The sequence below is a fragment of the Elgaria multicarinata genome, chromosome 6, assembly GCF_023053635.1.
Source record: "Elgaria multicarinata webbii isolate HBS135686 ecotype San Diego chromosome 6, rElgMul1.1.pri, whole genome shotgun sequence".
Lineage (NCBI taxonomy): Eukaryota > Metazoa > Chordata > Lepidosauria > Squamata > Anguidae > Elgaria > Elgaria multicarinata.
Window position 1 is genome coordinate 99566934 of NC_086176.1, and position 18542 is coordinate 99585475.

General features: G+C 44.4%; 2 protein-coding genes across 3 annotated transcripts in view; one reads left to right on the plus strand and one right to left on the minus strand.

Annotated features, from left to right (window-relative positions):
• WDR70 (WD repeat domain 70) overlaps positions 1-16754 on the minus strand; it is a 140567-nt gene extending 123813 nt beyond the window's left edge. Inside the window, exons 1-5 of one of the 2 annotated variants that reach the window (XM_063128140.1) lie at positions 16695-16754; positions 16549-16611; positions 14156-14239; positions 11539-11641; positions 10336-10510 (exon numbers count right to left, since the gene is read on the minus strand). In XM_063128140.1, coding sequence (XP_062984210.1) covers positions 10336-10510; positions 11539-11641; positions 14156-14239; positions 16549-16611; positions 16695-16719 — 450 coding nt within the window. In that variant the 5' untranslated portion in view covers positions 16720-16754. Of the gene's footprint in view, positions 1-10335; positions 10511-11538; positions 11645-14155; positions 14240-16548; positions 16612-16694 lie in introns of both variants that reach the window. The other variant, XM_063128139.1, reaches the window with a different exon arrangement.
• Positions 16755-17728: 974 nt separating this feature from the next.
• NUP155 (nucleoporin 155) overlaps positions 17729-18542 on the plus strand; it is a 38381-nt gene continuing 37567 nt past the window's right edge. The window contains exon 1 of the mRNA XM_063128141.1: positions 17729-17867. Within this exon, the coding sequence (XP_062984211.1) occupies positions 17729-17867 (139 nt within the window). The remainder of the gene's footprint in view (positions 17868-18542) is intronic.

Sequence of the window (18542 nt, forward strand, 5' to 3'; positions counted from 1 at the left end):
ATGCACAGACACACGCAGGGTTTGGACATGCAACCAGGGTTCAGACATGTAACCAGGATTCCTTTTTAGTAGGGCAGAAGTGTTTAGTCAACTAATGCCATTAGGCAGACTGAAAAGGTGCAGATGATTGATCAGGCAACAGCCTCACCCCTTTCTTTTAATGAAAACTGTTAATTTAGAAGAGGCATGCACTCACTCCAGTGTGACAGAAGAGAGAATGCCATTTCAAGAACGATACCAATTATGGCACATTCATACATCATCTGAAGGTAATAATAATAACAACAGTAATAACAACACATGCTACTCCTACATAATTTATATCTCACCTTTATTACTACATTTATATCCTGCCTTTTTTCTCTAACAAGGAACCCAAAGCGGTTTGCATGGTCCCCTTCCTCTCCACTTGATCTTCACAACAATCTTGTGAGGTAGGTTAGGCTGAGTCAGTGTCTTGCCCAGTCACCCAATGAGCATTATGGCCAAGTGGGGACTAGAACCCAGATCGCCAGAGTCCCTGTCCAACTACATTACACTTTATTTTTTTCCTTCAGGTGCTAGTGTCTTAATCATTTGCAAATTTATACCAATTAAAACAAGTAAATTAAAACAAAAAAGGATACATATAGGAAGTGGAAGGAAGGCCAGGCTACAAAAGAAGAGTACAGACAGGTGGCACAGAAGTGCCGAAATGGCGTCAGGAAGGCTAAAGCTGTGAATGAGCTGAGATTAGCGAGGGATGCTAAAAGCAATAAAAAGGCTTTCTTCAGATACATGAGTAGTAAAAGACAGAGGAAAGAAATGGTGGTTCAGCTGTTTAATGAGGATGGCAAATTGATAACAGATGACAAAGAAAAGGCTGAAGTGCTCAAATCCTACTTCGCCTCAGTCTTCTCCCAAAAGTGGGTCTATGACCCCCCTGGAAAAAGTGAAACAAAAGTTGAGGGGGCAGGATTGTAGTGTGAGATTGATAAACAAATGGTCAAAGAACACCTAATTTCCTTGAATGAGTTCAAATCTCCAGGGCCCGATGAACTGTATCCTAAAGTAATGAAGGAGCTAGCAGAAGAACTCTCAGAACCTTTGTCTATTATCTTTGCAAAATCATGGAAGACGGGTGAGGTGTCGGATGACTGGAGGAGGGCTAACGTCCCTATCTTCAAAAAAGGCAAAAAGGAGGAACCTGGGAACTACAGACCAGTCAGTCTGACATTCATCCCTGGGAAAATTCTGAGCAGGTTATAAAGAAGTCAATCTGTAAACACCTTGAAATCAATGCAGTGATTACTAGAAGCCAACATGGATTTGTCAGGAACAAATCCTGTCAGACTAATTTGATCTCATTTTTTGATAGGATAACCTCCCTTGTGGACTGTGGGAATGCTGTAGACATCATATATCTTGACTTCAGCAAAGCTTTTGACAAAGTACCACATGACGTTCTGATTAACAAACTAGCTAAAAGTGGGCTAGATGGAACAACTATTAGGTGGATCCACAGTTGGCTACAGAATCGGACTCAAAGAGTACTTATCAATGGAACCTTCTCAAACTGGGGAGAGGCAACGAGTGGGGTGCCGCAGGGCTCAGTCCTGGGCCCAGTGCTCTTCAACATTTTTATTAATGATTTGGATGAGGAGGTGCAGGGAACGCTGATCAAATTTGCAGATGACACAAAATTGGGTGGGATAGCTAATACCCTGGAAGACAGAAACAAACTTCAAAGTGATCTTGATAAGCTGGAGTGCTGGGCTGAAAACAACAGAGTGAAATTTAATAGGGATAAATGCCAAGTTCTACATTTAGGAAATAGAAACCAAAGGCACAGTTACAAGATGGGGGATACTTGGCTCAGCAATACTACAAACGAGAAGGATCTTGGAATTGTTGTAGATCACAAGCTGAATATGAGCCAACAGTGCCATATGGCTGCAAGAAAGGCAAATGCTATTTTGGGCTGCATTAATAGAAGTATAGCTTCCAAATCATGTGAGTTATTGGTTCCTCTCTATTCGGCCCTGGTTAGGCCTCATCTAGAGTATTGCGTCCAGTTCTGGGCTTCACAATTCAAGAAGGATGCAGACAAGCTGGAGCGTGTTCAGAGGAGGGCAACCAGGATGATCAGGGGTCTAGAAACAAAGCCCTATGAAGAGAGACTGAAAGAACTGGGCATGTTTAGTTTGGAGAAGAGAAGATTGAGGGGAAACATGATAGCACTCTTCAAATACTTGAAAGGTTGTCACACAGAGGAGGGCCAGGATCTCTTCTCAATCCTCCCAGAGTGCAGGACACGGAATAACGGGCTCAAGTTAAAGGAAGCCAGATTCCAGCTGGACATCAGGAAAAACTTCCTGACTGTTAGAGCAGTACGACAATGGAATCAGTTACCTAGGGAGGTTGTGGGCTCTCCCACACTAGAGGCCTTCAAGAGGCAGCTGGACAACCATCTGTCAGGGATGCTTTAGAGTGGATTCCTGCATTGAGCAGGGGGTTGGACTCGATGGCCTTGTAGGCCCCTTCCAACTCTGCTATTCTATGATTCTATGATTCTATAAGTAAAATTTCTTTCAATCAGGTGACAAACATTGACACAGTCACGTTCAGCGATAGGTACCATGGTGGAAGAGGCATTCCCTTGCGAAGTAAAATGAGGGGTGCCTATTTGAAGATGTCACTTGTTACCCACAAATTTGCTAAACTCCTTGTATAAAAAATAACCAACTAATAGTATTTTTTTAAAAAAACTGCTGCATGATTAATCAAGGAAACCATTTTAAAAAATATCAGAATGTTTTATTAATTAAATTAATCCATCAAATTAAACATTTCAGCCCTAACAGCAACTGGAAATGTAAATACATTTCAGATCATCAAGTAAGATATCAGTGCTACATGGAATGATTTAAACAGCAAATTTATGAAATCTATCTCAGATATTTTTAAAACCTTGGAAAAATTACAACATGTCTAACTTACTGCAGGAAGGAAGGAAGGGCAATTTCGTCCTGAGCACACACAGCTGGTTCCAATCCTATTACTGTTTTGATTAGTAATTCTCCCATGCCACCCATAAATTGCCTTCAAAACATTAATATTTAACCCATATTATGAACTGTTGTAACTGTGCATTTTTATGTAATGGTATATATGAGAAAAGAAATTGCTAAGCGACCGACATTGTCTGTACAGAGGGAAAATGTTGTGAGGCCCAAGCTTTACACACAACTCTTTTGTAAGTTAAAGCTGCAACCTATTCGTACTCACCAAGGAGTAAGTCTCACTGAATTGAATGGGACTTGATTCCGAGCAGACATGCATAGAACAACGCTGTTAATATATCTAGCATATCTATTGTTTTGAGTATTACTACTGGGTTGTGTAAAACTACACTAATTATTTTGAGTATATCTACAGTGTAAGTGGGTAGGATCCAATGCTGGCAATCTACCATCTCTAAACACAATGTGGTAGCATGAAGGACCACTAATGTCCTCAAGATTGGATTACTGCAACGCGCTCTATGTGGGGCTGCCCCTGAAGCTGCTCCGGAAGCTGGAGCTAGTGCAGAATGCTGCAGCTCGGCTGTTGTCTGGAGCTGCCCCTTTCCAGCATGTAACTCCTCTGGTGAGGGAACTGCACTGGCTGCCTATTCACTACCGGGCCAGGTTTAAGGTTCTTGTACTTGTGTACAAAGCCCTAAACAACTTGGGACCAGGATACCTGCAAGAGCACCTTCTCTCTTACCAACCTGCCTGGTCACTGAGGTCATCCGAGGGCCTGCTCCTGGTAGTTCCACATAGATCCATCCTCCGATTGGAATCCACCAGGCGAAGAGCCTTCAGCATGGTGGCGCCCCTCCTGTGGAACTCCCTGCCTCTGGAGGTCAGGCAGGCGCCAACCTTGTACTCCTTTCGACGCCTCCTGAAAACATCTTTATTCCAAGAAGCCTTTCTTTAACATGCAGCCTTGGATTTCTGTTTTTGCTTCTTTTAAAATTTTGTTTTAACTGTTTTATTCTGTTTTTATTTTCATTTTACCTTGTACACTGCTCCGAAATTTTTCAATGGGGAGTGGTATATAAATATTCTAAATAAATAAATAAATATGGGGGCACCACTGCCATTGAAGCAGAGACAAACTCAGAGCGATAGTTATAGCTCAGAAAATGAGTCTGATTAAATTTCATGCATATTCATTGAATCTTGGTCCCCGCCTTTTTCTCATTTCTTTTCATGGGAATGGGTGCTTTATGTCCGCTTGACACTGTGGAGGACTAGCGGAGACATAAATAATTTTCTTTGTTACTAATGTTGATCTTCTATTTCATACCTCCCTTCTGTTCTGCCCCCTACTCATGGTCAGTCAGTCAGTATTCTGCACCAACTGATCATGCTTAGTCCTCATTGAGTTCCCCCTTCCCATCACACTATTTTGCATTCCCCCCCTTTTTTTTTTACTTCTGCAAAACAAGTCTGCCAATAAGTCCCTCTAGTGCATGGATGGTGCTTTTTTGGCTACACAAGGATCTACGCTCAGGGAATGAATACACTATCCATATTTTGGACAGATGTTTGTTTCCTTATTTGAGCATCATGGTTATGTAACAGTTTTTAATGGACAGATATCTGCTTTAGAGTGACAACAACTATACTTAATCAGCATAAGGAGAGGCCTTTCATTAACTTGGTTGAGCGTTACATAGCATCTTTATGTATTAAGATAGAAATAAAGACACTCATTCCTCTGGAATTTTAAGATGCTCTAGTTTAACTCACACATGGCTGGTTTATTTGCCGTTTCCTCAAAAGTGGTCTTGGTAAATTCCACAACTCAGCTGTATAGACATAAAGACGTGTATTTGGCCTCTTTTTACTTAAATGCATTTAGTACATGCTGCTCCCAAATCATGTTTTCCCCCTATATCAATAGTTCATTCAATTTTTCCATTATCTATATCACTTAACAGAAACAAAGGGCAATTATAACTAAAATTAGGACTTATTGTTTTGAAATACAGTTTGAACATGTTCGCATAAAACAGTAAGCCAGAAGTCTGGAGAATCCTGGCTTATCGTTCAGAGTTATGTGTGCTGGCGTATGATTGCTCATACTTGGCACCTCCCATCAGCAGCGGCCTCACTAACCAGGAACTCACAAACAAGAAAAAACACAGCTTTATGTCTGAATCCTGCTCCCAAACAAGCCAGGAATCATAAGCCAACTTCAAACCCTGGCTTCACACTCTGGCTTGCTAGGAGAATAATAACTTAGACGTATCAGTTCCGATTCAACTCTAAGCCTTTTCTTCCTGGTGAGGTATTGGTTACTGAAGCACCACTCCATGGTGGAAGAGCTGAGCAGGCACAATTGGGCAGCGTAGACCAGCATGCTCACTTGCAAACAAAGACAATAATTCTCCATGTTTTCGGCGAACGTGGTCACATACTCACTCTTCTGCCAGCACTGATATACAGCTTGGATGATCCCATGGAATCAAAGGATTTCTGGGTTATCCAACTATTTCACGTTCAATGCTCGAAAGCCATCACCCTTTCGCAAAGACCAAAGCGCATGCCAGCGGTGATTCACACCCAGCTCTTCTTCTCTGCAAATACCATTTCGATGAGAACAATGATGTACCTCCAGTTTCATTTCATTATTATGGTCTATGTTATCAAGTCCTGCCGCGACTTCAGCTTTGCTAAAGCTGCAAGTGTTTGGATATGGATACGTTGGTTATTTTGATGAGAGATGAGGGATAGCAGATGCAGGATTAACAACTGTATTTATATTCCACGTACACTGTTCTTTAGTTTGAACACTACATACCATGTCCTAGTCCAGGGCCCACACTCCTCACATGCGTATCAACCACTCCCAACAGTGACACCCTCCTTGTATACATAACAAGCATCTCTGATGTGAGACGAATTCCATTGCTGTTATACAAAGATGCCGTTGCAATATTATCTTTAACCCATCTAGATTTAAAGCGACTGGAATGGGCCTGTTCAGGTTATTGTGACAAAAACTCTGACCTAAAACTTTGTAAAATCTAAAATTATGGTTTCCTCTAAATCATGGGAAAGGATTCATTGGGCATTAAGGAGGAATACTTTGGAACAGCTTAACGAATGTAAGTAATTAGGGCTCAATTTTCAATAGAATTCCAAATGGAATTTACAACAGAAATATCCAACTGAATCTAAAAATGCAGTTGTTCATTTCTACTATACCCAGGGTGGCCAAAGCACTTCTCCAGTTTACAGGGTATTTAAAGCTAAGCCATTAGGTCAATTATTATATGGGGGGAGGTCGTGTGATGTTCAGCTGCCTAGTATGTGTTAAATGTAAATATACGCAAAGTTAATGCTTTATATTATGCATAAAGTTCCAGAAAGTAAGTAGTCCTCAATGTACTTACAATTTCTATGCACAGGTTGGGTTCGTAAGGGGGAGGTGGGGTTGAATGCCTGAGTGCTGATTGGATGGTGTGAGTGGGAGGAGCTGGAGAAATGTAGCGCTTTATAGAGAGAGTCTGAGCTGACGGGAAGACAGTTAAGTAAGGGGTAGGATAAGAGACAGAAGTGTAGGATTCTGTGGGAGAAGCGTATGGGACGGTGTGGGTGATGATTCTGTGAAGTGAAGGGTAGAAGTGGGGTAGAGAGAAGTGGATGGTTATATGAAAGAAGTGGATGATTTTAATATTCTATAGTGGAACCTTGTAAGAAATAACTGACAGAAACTATTACGCTTAAAACCTTGTAACCGTACACATTTTAACTGAGGAAACCATTAAGCTTGTACATGCACTGACTTATGTTAATAAATTTAAATTAGAATGAATAAACAACTGGTGTGGTCTGTGGAGGAATATCTAAGGAGAAAACAATTAATGGTGGCAGCAGAATGGGAAACTGAGGGCTAGGTTGCTGGGCTGTGGAGCTGTGGGGCCTAAAGAATAAAGGCAAGACAGGAGCAGCAGCAGAGGCCAAAACCCTCACATAGCACAGAGGGGACTGAAGTAAGTCCTAGTGGCATGAATAGTCCTGTCAGGTAGCTTGTGGGCATCTCAGGTGAAGCTGAGGTGATGCAGATGGACAGGACATCACAGGGCGCAACCTCTTTTGGTCCAGGGGTTGAAGTGTTCCCTATCTCCAGACCGCTCCTGGCAGGATGGATGATGTCAAGGGAGCAGGACCCTACTCAAAGCCCTTCTCCCACCCATGACATCGTAAGTGTGGACCCAGGAGTCTGTGTTCCCTACCCCTGTCCCTCCTCACTGGTGCAGAAAGAACTGGGCTGACTGGCCTCTCTGAGGTCACAAAAGAGACCTTGGAGGAAAGGTAAAGGGGGCGGTTCCGTGGGCAGGCAGGGGAGAGGACTGGAGAGGCCATCTTACAAGATCCTCCAGACTCCTCAGCCTTCTTCCCTCCCCAGTGCCTCAGCTAGATGGACAAAGACGCATAGAAGCACGAAGACAACAATCACCGTCACTCTCCTCCCACTCTACATAGGATGCAGATCAGCTTCCCAGTTCTAACTCACAGGGAAATCCTTACATCTTGACCCAAGGGACCTGCTGCTCTCCATCTACCTATCCAATCGTCCTACAAGTTCCTGCACCTGTCCCTGCCAAATGACATCCAATGAGCCTTTAACTTGAGCACCAACTTCAGCACACACAAACGCAACACAGCATTACTCACATTTCCCAATTAGGGCATGAAAAAGCAACGTGCAAAGGTAATCTAACCAATGTGTCATCCAAAAGTTTTTTAAAAAAGTCATTTAAAAAACACACACATTATGGATCAGGGAAAAGAAAAAGAAAAACTCAACAGATAGCTTTCTCCATATTTATCACCTTTGACACAGCATGGAAACAGCAGCTAAGCCATGTTGCATTCAACACTGATCTCAATTTCACATCAGATTATACACAACTAGTCTTAACAGTGCAATTCTACACATGCCTATTCAAAAAGAAGTTCCAATGAGTTCAATACAACTTACAGGTAAGTGTGCACAGGGCTGAATTCTAACGCTTTAAAAATAGAGTCGATTGATGACTATTCCTTTAAGGCTTCTGATGCATTCAACATTTTCAAACATTCTATGCTACAAAATCTACATAGGACAAGAACTCATCAATAAATCCTCAGCAAAGTTATTTTAAAAAAATAAATGCAAAAATATTAAATCGCACCAACATTTTAAAATGTCACTCACAATACCCACTGGGATTCAATTGAGAGGTTTACCTATGATTCAATCAAGTAACAGCCTCATAAAATGGATTTTTTTAAAAAAAAAAAAGATTCTAAACTTTACGATTGCTATGTTCCTTTAGAGGAAGCAATTTGATACGATTTGTGAAAGGAAGTTAAACATGTTACTGTTGGTTGTAGTGCTTTCGTATTTCTAATATTTTTTTAAAAAGCATTACTCTATATAGTTGTGATTGAAGACTGCAGACATTTACCCATATCTTACGAGTATTCAAAATCCTGCTCTTTTGAAAGAGTTTCATGAATTACATTTGAAGAAATAAAACTGGGAGAAGGGTGTTCCTTAGACGACAATTGCAAACTAACCAAAGACTTCCTGCATGTTTTGAGTTGCTTCCACTATCATTTCAACAGTATTCAGGTAACAGCATGTTTGCACAGCAGCAGTAAGCCAGAAAACCTGGCTTAATAAGCTGCGGATGTAAACAAGCGGCCCATTTCCAGTCACTTTGTTCTTCCTGTGACACGAGAGATAGAACAACCCGGAAGTCAGCACTTAAGCACAGTGTCCCGTGATGCGCAAACCCAGAACTATGGTGCTTCCAAACAAACCAAGATTCGAAGCCTGCTGTATAAGAACTCAAGATCCACATGGCCCATTTCTCTTCAGCATGAAAGAGATTTTCCAGCCATAATCCCCCAATGCAAACTCTTATAGTGTTTTGCATCCTTCCTCATACAGTGCCTGAGAGGGAAGGAAGGAAAAACACAACTTGACACTTTTTAATGCAGGGTGGAGAACCTTTTGAAGTCCAGGAGCGAAATTCCAATCTGAGAAAAGTCTCGGACGCCACACTCCGCCTGCGGACATGGCCAAGGGCAAAGTGAACATGACCAAATGTGAACCTTAACCATCTTCAGCCTACTCAGAAGTAAGCAGGACTAATTCACTCAACAGCATCACAAATACAAAGTCTTTGCTTGTTGCTCAGAAGTAAGCAGGACTGAATGAATTCAACAAAATGTTAAGTACCGCCAAAGACAGAATCCTATTCAGTTGGAGCCTTGCTTCCCGGCCCCCCATAAACCCCACATGTTGGAAGTGTCTGTCTCCATCTTCATTCCATGGGTAAACTCTCTAGACCCCCCCACCCCTGATGGGACCCATGCCAATGCACATGAAGGAATATACTCATGTTCCTATGTTTGGGGGCCTCTCTTAGAAGTTTTACCAGTCTAGGAACAGTTAGAAACTGCTATTTTTCAATTTTAATGCAACTTGCTGTTCTCCACCAATCTTTGTCTTGACTAAAGATACTGAAATTGGACCTCTTGAAGTGTCTTGTATGGAGGAACTCAAGATCTATCCTACCCATTCTCCAACACTTTATTTGAAGGAGAGGGAAAAGAGAACTGTTGGGCTAGGGCTGGTGGTGGCCAGCAGGCCCAGCAAGTATCACTACTCTACTCTCAGGAATGCCCATAGCTCTGCAGTGGCCTTTGCTCATAGGTAGGGAATCATCCTGGCTGGTGGGACTGCTTCTTGAGTGTAAGGAACATGAAGGATGCCACTCAACTGATCCTTACTTACTGGGAGTGGGGAGTGGAAAGATATTCAGAGTAAGGGGTTCCCCACATCCATAGCCTTGCCAGGTCTCTGCAGGCAGGGCAGAGAGGGTGCAGATTCTCGCTTCCTTTGGGAAAGAACTATGCCAGTCCTATGGCTGGGGTAGAGTCGGGCACATTTTATGGGTATGTCAAGTGAACAAGGCAATATTATGTGTATCAAGGGGAAGGATAACATCATGGTTGATGCCTCATCTTGGGCATTCATGTGAAAGTGTGCTTGGGGTTATTCAAAGGAGTTAAGCTATGTTATTTGTTGCTGGCTTATGATCCTGGCTTGTTTGGGAGGAACAAGCCAGGAACTTGGGTTTGGATGTGACGAAAAGCTACCACTTCCTGATTGTTTTACCTGCTTATGTGAAGCGGGGGGAGCAAACGGGATGGATGCACCAGCATGCTGCTTGTTCACAATAAGGCAGGAGAACCTAGCTTATTGCTATGTACAAACGTGTCTATTGAGAGATTATAAACTGACCTCCTCTTCTTCCTGGATGCTCTCATCATCATCATCATCACTGCCCTTGTACCCAGGAGGAAGGGGTGGGCCAATGAGTTCGTCATCGGAGTCTTCCGCTGAGCCTTGGGGAGGCAGGGGCGGACCAATCAACTCTTCATCCGAACTGTCCTCGCTTTCGCTGCTAGCTGAATCTCTAGGTGAAAGAATGGCAAGAAGTGAAATGGAACATGCACGTTTCTCATGGTACTCTCCTCTAGTCAATGTGATGATTGCTGTAACCCCTAATACAGTCATTGCTGAAACCTTCTCCCTCCAGCCCATCTGCCCATGTGGTGTTACAAATTGGGGACTGGAGAAAACCATATGCAAGGAGGGTCAAATGACTTGGTGCAGGATTAGTGAGAAAAGAGGGCAGAGCTTGTGAGGAATGAGAATGTCTGGGCATTATGGGGCATCTGATGGTCTCCTCCTGCCTCAACTGCAGTGGTCCCTGGCCTTGACCCTGCCAGTAACAGCAAGCCAATCACAATGGTTGTAAGGAGGTCCATCTGTTGGGCAATGAGAGACATTGCATCCTAGTTTCCTATAAAGCAATTTCATTTTTTAATTGAAAGGGGGAGGACATGGCTGGCTTTGCTGAGGACAGAGAGACAAGTATGTGGTGATGGCTGCTCCTCGCTCTCTGCCAGAGTGACCTGATTCACACACAAAGACAACCCTGAGTACAGATTGTTGCATCGTGGGTTGATGTTGCTGAATCATAGGTTGTCATTACGCGTGAACTATGGTTTAACTATAGAATGTATTTCTATAGTTCTAGAATGTATTTTGCCTTGGGAACCTTCTCGTGCAAAGGCAAGATATAAATGTAATAAACCAACAGCCACTTAAAATCTAACAGTCTAACACTCAAATTCTATGCAGATTCACTCAGAAGAAATTCTCATTGTGTTTAAGAAGATTTACTTCTAAGTGGGTATGCAGGAAATCAGAGACTTTTTCACCTCTGCCAACAGGAACTACTGCAGCCTGCACATAAAAACACTGGGAAACCAAATAAATCGGTTCCTTAAAACTGTGCCAACTAAGTCTAAAAACAATAGTAAGCAATCTGGTTGATAATACAATGCCATCTTAGGCAAAGGTTGATGAAGTGCCTCCCATGCTCCCAAAAGATAGAGAACTAGAAGCCCACTTGTGGGATAATATTTCTATCAATACCTGGAAGATGTTCTCACTACTGGACTTGAGTGTGTAGCTGATGAATCAGCTTCATGCTGCCTTCCAAGTTCTTTTTCTTTCTCAGCTGCCTCTTTTTCACGATCTTCTGAATAAGTAGAATAGAAAATATGTTGAGAGAGAGAGAGAGAGAGATTTTGCATTTCAAGGCTTCTGGAATGAAAATTAAATAAATCATTTTCTAAAAACATCTAGTACTGAAATCCACACTACTATGTCTGAGTTACACCATTAAAAGACAAGCTTCCAAGAAAAGGGGGGTTTAAAGTCTCTCTATCTTTTGTAGAAACATTTTGTATTTATAAGTCCATGAATTAAATAAGCCAGCATACTGTTTTCAGAACTGGACTACAATAATAGTAATCAAACCCTCAACATACTTGATTGAGCTTGCAGAGTATTGACAAGTCTTTAATTTTGTTCAGAAGATCAAAAATCCCATTTCTTTTTCTCTTTTCAGAGGCTGAAACATTGAGTCCACTTTGGATGCTAAAACAGGCCTATGCAGGCAATGGCCCACTAAGGTGAAGGCAGCCCACCAGCCAGGTAATTTGGCCTTCCAGGTACTTAACAATCCACTGGATTTTTCCAGTTCCTAGCAAGCAAATAAATCAAGAGGTTTTACTCAATATTCTGGTGTCCTAGAATTTCAATTTTCTACCTATAGTATCCTGGAGAAAATTCAAGATGCTGATTTTACCCAATTAAAGCTTTCCAAGTATACCTAGAGACCACTAATCCCATCCATTCCTAAGATTGAATCAAAGGATCTTCTCTTCACAACCAGTACATCAAGTTCAGACAGAAAGAGGGCATTGCTAGGGATTCTTCAGTTACCCCTTAATGTCATTTGGGTGTGGGTGGGTGTGTCAGGGCCCAGCTTCAGCATTGCAGCGGGCCTTGTAGATCATAGCTAGGATTTGATTAGAAGTCAGGAATGGTTTGAAATTATTCAGCCTGTGGAATGTCAGAATCTGTACGAGTTTATCTCTGTCAGTGTTCTCAGAGCGGGGTGGGTGGGGAGTTGCTCTATGGAGCTCTACCTATGGAATCTATGGTATTGCTCTACCTATGGAGTCGGCCTTGACAATGAGGGAAGCTGGGAGCTCTCTGTGAGAACCTGACAACAGTGGGGTGGGGTTTGCAGAAGGGTCACTCAAGATGAAGCATCATCACTGGAGGGCCGAGCAGTGATGCCCTGTTTGGACAGATGCCTTGCTGAAAGGCCAAAAACCATTGTCTGTCAAAATGTATTTCTATAGTCCAGAGGAGGTATCTTAGTCACTGTTTCCCCTTTTAAGCTGATGCAAAGGAACGTAGCCTTTGCTAGGAACGACGCCCCTGCATAGGGATAGTCTAGCCACGGTCATTCATGTACTGGTAACCTCACGATTAGGCTACTGTAACACACTCTATTTGGTACTACCCCTGTGTGTGGTTCAGAAGCTGCAGCTAGTGTAGAATGCAGCAGCTAGGGTGCTCCTGGGGACACCTAGCTCTGCCCACATGAAACCTGTATTGAAAGAACTGCACTGGCTTCCCGGAAAAAAAACCCAGTTTTTTTCCATGGCTTCTAAATTTCTGGGAAATTTTACACCTCTAGTCCTGTGTCAGTTTGCCAGTGTATGAGCTGGAAGGATCAGGAGTCATAACATTTTTCGTTTCATTTGTTTTTTCTCACCTGAACAATTTCATTGCTTTAGGGAGCAATCCTATGGTCAGTAGACACTGGCCATTTCTACACCTGCCTTTTTTCCAGGGATCATCCATGGATCATCCCTGTGCATGCAAATGCCACACAGGGGATCCTGGGAGCAGGCAGTGACGATCCCTCCATTTTCCTGGGATAATCCTTAGGTGTAGAAAGGGCCACTGTTTAGAACACTATAGGATTCTTCGGTTTCTGGGGAACAAGGCTGGAATCAGGGTTCTGTCACTGGAGCCCAGTAACCACTTTGTCCATCCCCTCCCTCGTCCCTTCAGAGCTGATGCAGTTCTTGGAAAAAGGGGAGGGTTCGGGGTGGGTGGGGAGAGGACTGCGAAATCTGCTTTATGCCGCTTCCTATCGGGTCTCCAGATTCCTTCCCTCCCCCCTCACCGAAGCTGTGCCTAGACAGGCAAAATCACTCATCTAGGTAAGAACACAAGGCAGCTGGAGCACAGAGGAGAGGATCCCCTCTGTGCTCCAGCCACCCTGCATAGGATAGCCAGCAGCCTCTGGATAGGATTGCATCCTTTAGTCTGTGAGCCCCTGGGAGACTAGACTATTAACAATTAGGAGAAAGACCACACGTTATTCTAAACATAGTCCAATACCAATATTCGTGATTTTATGTTCTTTCTATAGAAGCGGGCACTAGCCTCATTTTGGCACCAAGTTTAAGACCTGGCTATATACTCAAGGTTTGAGATCTTATTGACTGTGTCTCAGTTGTTGCTTTGTTCCTTTGAACTGTGGATGATTTTAATGGATTGATTTTAAGTTGAAATCAATTGTTGTTGTTGTTGTACCTGGCCTAGAGATCAATTGATATAGGGTAGGTTAAAATATTTTCATTAATAAACAAATAAAACCTTGATACAAAACAGCCTCTCTCACCCAGAATCTTCCTACTTCTTTCCACTGCAGTTCTTCGAGTTTGTTCAAACATTGCATTGAAGTCAAACGTTCGAGCTTTCTTTCCTAGGTGCGAACAAAGGGAGAGACTGGTTTACCAAGAGGTCAGATTATGGGGGATTCGCATGGACCTATGGCCTAACTGGAGTTCACCCAGAAGGCTCTCGCCTTCAGTGTGGTGGCCCCGTTTCTATGGAACTGCCTGCCTCTGGAGGTCAGGCAGGTGCCAACAATCCATTTATTTATTTATTTACTTTGTTTACAATATTTGTATACTGCTCCACATCCAGACATATTCCAGTGCAGTGAACAATACTGATAAACAAAAAGAATAAAAACACCACATTAAAGTAATTACTACTTTTAAAAAGAAGCAAAGTTCTGATAAAACCACGACCGGTCACTCAAGGAAGGCTTCTTGAAATAACAATGTCTTCAGGAGGCGCCAGAAGCAACACAATGTTGGCACCTGCCTGACTTGTGGTTTCTGGCACCTCCTGAAAACATCTTTATTCCAGGAAGTCTTCCTTGACTGACCAGCCATGTCTTTTATCAGTATTCTGTTGCATGGTTAAACTATGAAATCCACTTTCAACATTTAAAACAGGATTAGATAAATTCCTGAAGGAGAAAGCTATCAATGGCTACTAGTCCTGACAGCTATGTGCTAGCTCTGGTATCAGAGGCAATATGCCTATGTACACCAGTTGCTGGGGAACATGGGCAAGAAGGAGCTGCTGCTATCATGTCCTGATTGTGGGTTTCCCGGGGGCAGCTGGTTGGCCACTGTGTGAGCAAAATACTGGACTAGATGGACCTAGCATAGCTCTTCTTATGTTCTTAAGTTTATCCTCTCCCAGTAAGAAACTTTGTAGTACAAACAATAGGGAATAACTGCATTCGCTAGATCACCAACAGGCAACCATATCTTTTAATCTGGCAAACAAATCAGCAGAAGCTGTGCAGTGGGGAGGGGCGTATACCCTTGAATTTGCCCTGAGCTACAGAGGCACCCAGAAGCAGCAAGGAGTCTTGTTGCCTCCAAGTGCCTGCAAAACTCAGCACAACTGCAGAGATACACACGCCAATCTTTCTCTAGAACCTGCATCTTTGGAAAAGGCTTGGAATTCAATGTCTGACATCATACCTAAGCATCACTGGCAGTCCAGCAGCAAGTCATCTTGCTGCTTGCGGGTGTCTCTGAAGCGCAGCACCACATCAGAGAAAGATCTTGCCCCTTCTCTGACTTGGGGGTGATGGATTGTATCCAATATTAATCCCACTTAAAGTAGACTCACTGAAATGAATGAGACTTAAGTTAGGCTAACACTGCATACAACCTGACATTTGTATGTTTTGGATGGCTACCATGGCCTACCCAAACATATGGAAACCTGTACCATACTCCAAGTGTGTAGATAAAGAACTGCAACCTCAGATTCACACAGATGACCCTGGTACAGCTAGGGCTGGACCTTGGGACCAATGTCCAGGGCCACCATAGCTCGGAGAGCAGCAGATAATGAGGGCATCAGGTAAGCAAAAGCAAATGAGCTTGTATTCCTGTAGTCCTGATGGCACTAGGATTTACAGAAGTTTAAAACGCCAAACTGTACATGTTCAGAGTATTGTTGTTTTTGTTGTCAGGAACACAGAACCAATTTTAAAACATGCCGTGATGGCTGGAAGGGGATGATAAACATTACCTGTGTGCTTCAGAGCTGAAGCAATTCACATGGAGATCTAAAGGCGGTTCCCATAAGATCAGTAAATACAGGGCCAAAAATTACTTAGGGCACAATCCTATGCGTGTTTAGACAGAAAACAGCCCTACAACTCCCAGCATTCCCCTGCCAGCACGAAAAAAGAGTTCTACCCAGCATCCCCCAGCCACTATGAAAAAAATCCAACAACACCCAGCATCCCCTAGCCACCATAAAAAGTCCTACAATTCCTAATATCCCCCAACCAGCATGAAAGTCCTACAACTCCCAGCATTCTCCAGCCAGCATGAAAAAGAGTCCTACAACACCCAGCATCCCTCAGCCAGCATGAAAAGGAGTCCTACAACACCTAGCATCCCCCAGCCACCACAAAAAGTCCTACCACTCCCAGCATACCACAGCGAGCAAGAAAAAGAGAAATACAACTCCCAGCATTCCCCAGCCCCCATGGCTGGGTGGGGAATGCCGGGAGGTGTAGGACTTTTTCTTGTCCTAAACGTACACCGGACTGCGTCCTTAGCTGCACCGTTGCAGGGACACCCATTGCCCCGCACCGACCTCCTGGGCTCGCCCAGCCTCGCCCGCCCTCTCTCCTTCCTCCCTTTCCAGCCCAGGCTGCGAACCCCGCGCCCCTCTTCTCCCCCAACTCACCAAATCCGGAGAAGCCCATGGTGGCGGCCAGCTCCGGGTCGAGTCCGGCCATCGCTTCGGCATCTACAAGGAGATCGAGAAAAACGTTCAGCGGTGGGATTTCCTGCGAGCCAGCGGCCCTTCCCGCCCGCCTGCCCGCCACTCACCGCTCTCCATGCCGGGCTGCTCCATCCCGAGAGCGCACCACCGTCTTCTCCAGGAACCGCCGCAGCTGCCTTTGGCAGAAGGAAGTCGCCGAGGAAGCGGCTGCTGGGCGAGAGGAAGCCACTTCCCCTCGTCGTCCGCCAGAGAGAGACCCCTCGTGGCCGGAGGAAGAACCGCGCGTGTAAACCCACTGGGTTCGTCGTGGACAGCGCAATGCTATACAGGTCCCATAGGTCTTACTCCCATGTAAGTGGGTATAGGATTGTGCTGCTAGGGTGCAATGCGATGCAGGTTGAGATAAAGGGGGTGGGGGGAGTCTTACAACTCCAAGTGTTCCCCAGGCAGCATGCTGGGAGTTGTAGGACTTTTTAAAAGTGTAATTAGGAGATGAGAAACTTTGCTAAATCTTTGGGGCTCGCTTAAGTTTAGAAGAATTACCTTAAGCTACAAACCAACTCCCACCACCACCACTGCAGCACCCACAGACATATGCACCCACAAGCTCGCCTGGAGTCTTTGCTGGGAGTTATCATCATCATCATTTAAATACTACCCCATAGACGAAGCTCTCTGGATGGTTTACAAAGATAAAAAAATACAGAACATTAAAACCGATATACAAAATGTAAAACCATAAAAAGCATAAAAACAGATGAGATAATATCCATTCGTAGGGCTTTTTCTCTGGACTACAACTCCCATCAGCTAGGGATTATAGGACGTGTAGTCCAAAATATCTGGCAAGGGTACGAGGTTGCTTAAGGCTCGCCTAGGCGGACCTGCTGGGTCTGATCCGGCACGCACAGCTCTCCGCGTGACGCTCCTAATGCCGTAGAGCAGAGAGCCTCCAAGCGTCCCGGAAGTGCGGGTGTCGTGGTTCCTCTAGCCTTTTCCTAGGGATGGTCAGCCCTCGCGTCGGGCGGGCGCGCGCGCGGTGGATGCCGGGATTTGGCGCGCTCCAGACAGCAAGGTTCCTTCTCGCCTCGCTTCGGCCCTCCTGAGGGACGGACGCTCTGTTGAGATCCGTGCCGCCGCCATGCCGGTTGCCCTCAGCCCGGCGGCCGTCCCAGGCCTGCAGGAGGCGCTGGAGAACGCGGGGCGCATCATCGACCGGCAGATCCAAGATGACCGCTGCTACCCGGACCTCTCCGAGTTGCTGTCGGTGCCGGCGCCCGGTGAGGCAAGCTCGAGTGGGCGGGAAAGCCCTGCTGACGGGGTCTCCCTCGCCTTCCTTTGCAGTGGGTCCCCGTCCCCACCCCCACCCTCAGACTCCTTAAATTTTATTACGGTGTGTCATGCGGGCTGCTTATTTCCATGCCATGGTAGTAATGTCCCAGTAATTATTTCCATGCAGTGGCAATATGTCCCAGTGGTTATTTCCATGCCATGGCAGTATGTCCCAGTGGTTAGCGAGCAGCAACAACAGCCCAATCGGAAGTAAATTTGCCCCAGTGGTTATTAACATGCCATGGCAGTATGTGCCAGTGGTTAGCGAGTGGCAATGACAGCCCAGTCCGAAGTAAAGTTGCCATGGCAGTACAGCACAGTGGTTATTTCCATGCCATAGCAGTATATCCCATTGAGTAGCAATAACATCCCAAATGGAGGCAAACCTGTTTCTTGGATATTTGCCCCTCCTGGCTTTTGAGACCTGCCAGGGCTGAGCTCTCACTTGGATCTCAGAGGTTTAATTATTATTATAAAATGTATCTGTTGATCCATGTTGATAGATAGCAGAGCAGAGTGGAATGAGTTAAAATGGAAAATGCTACAGTAAAAGTAAATAGATCAATAAAACAGTGGATGGGATTTAGTCAGGGCATCCTTACTTGGAAAGAAAAGTCTTCAGG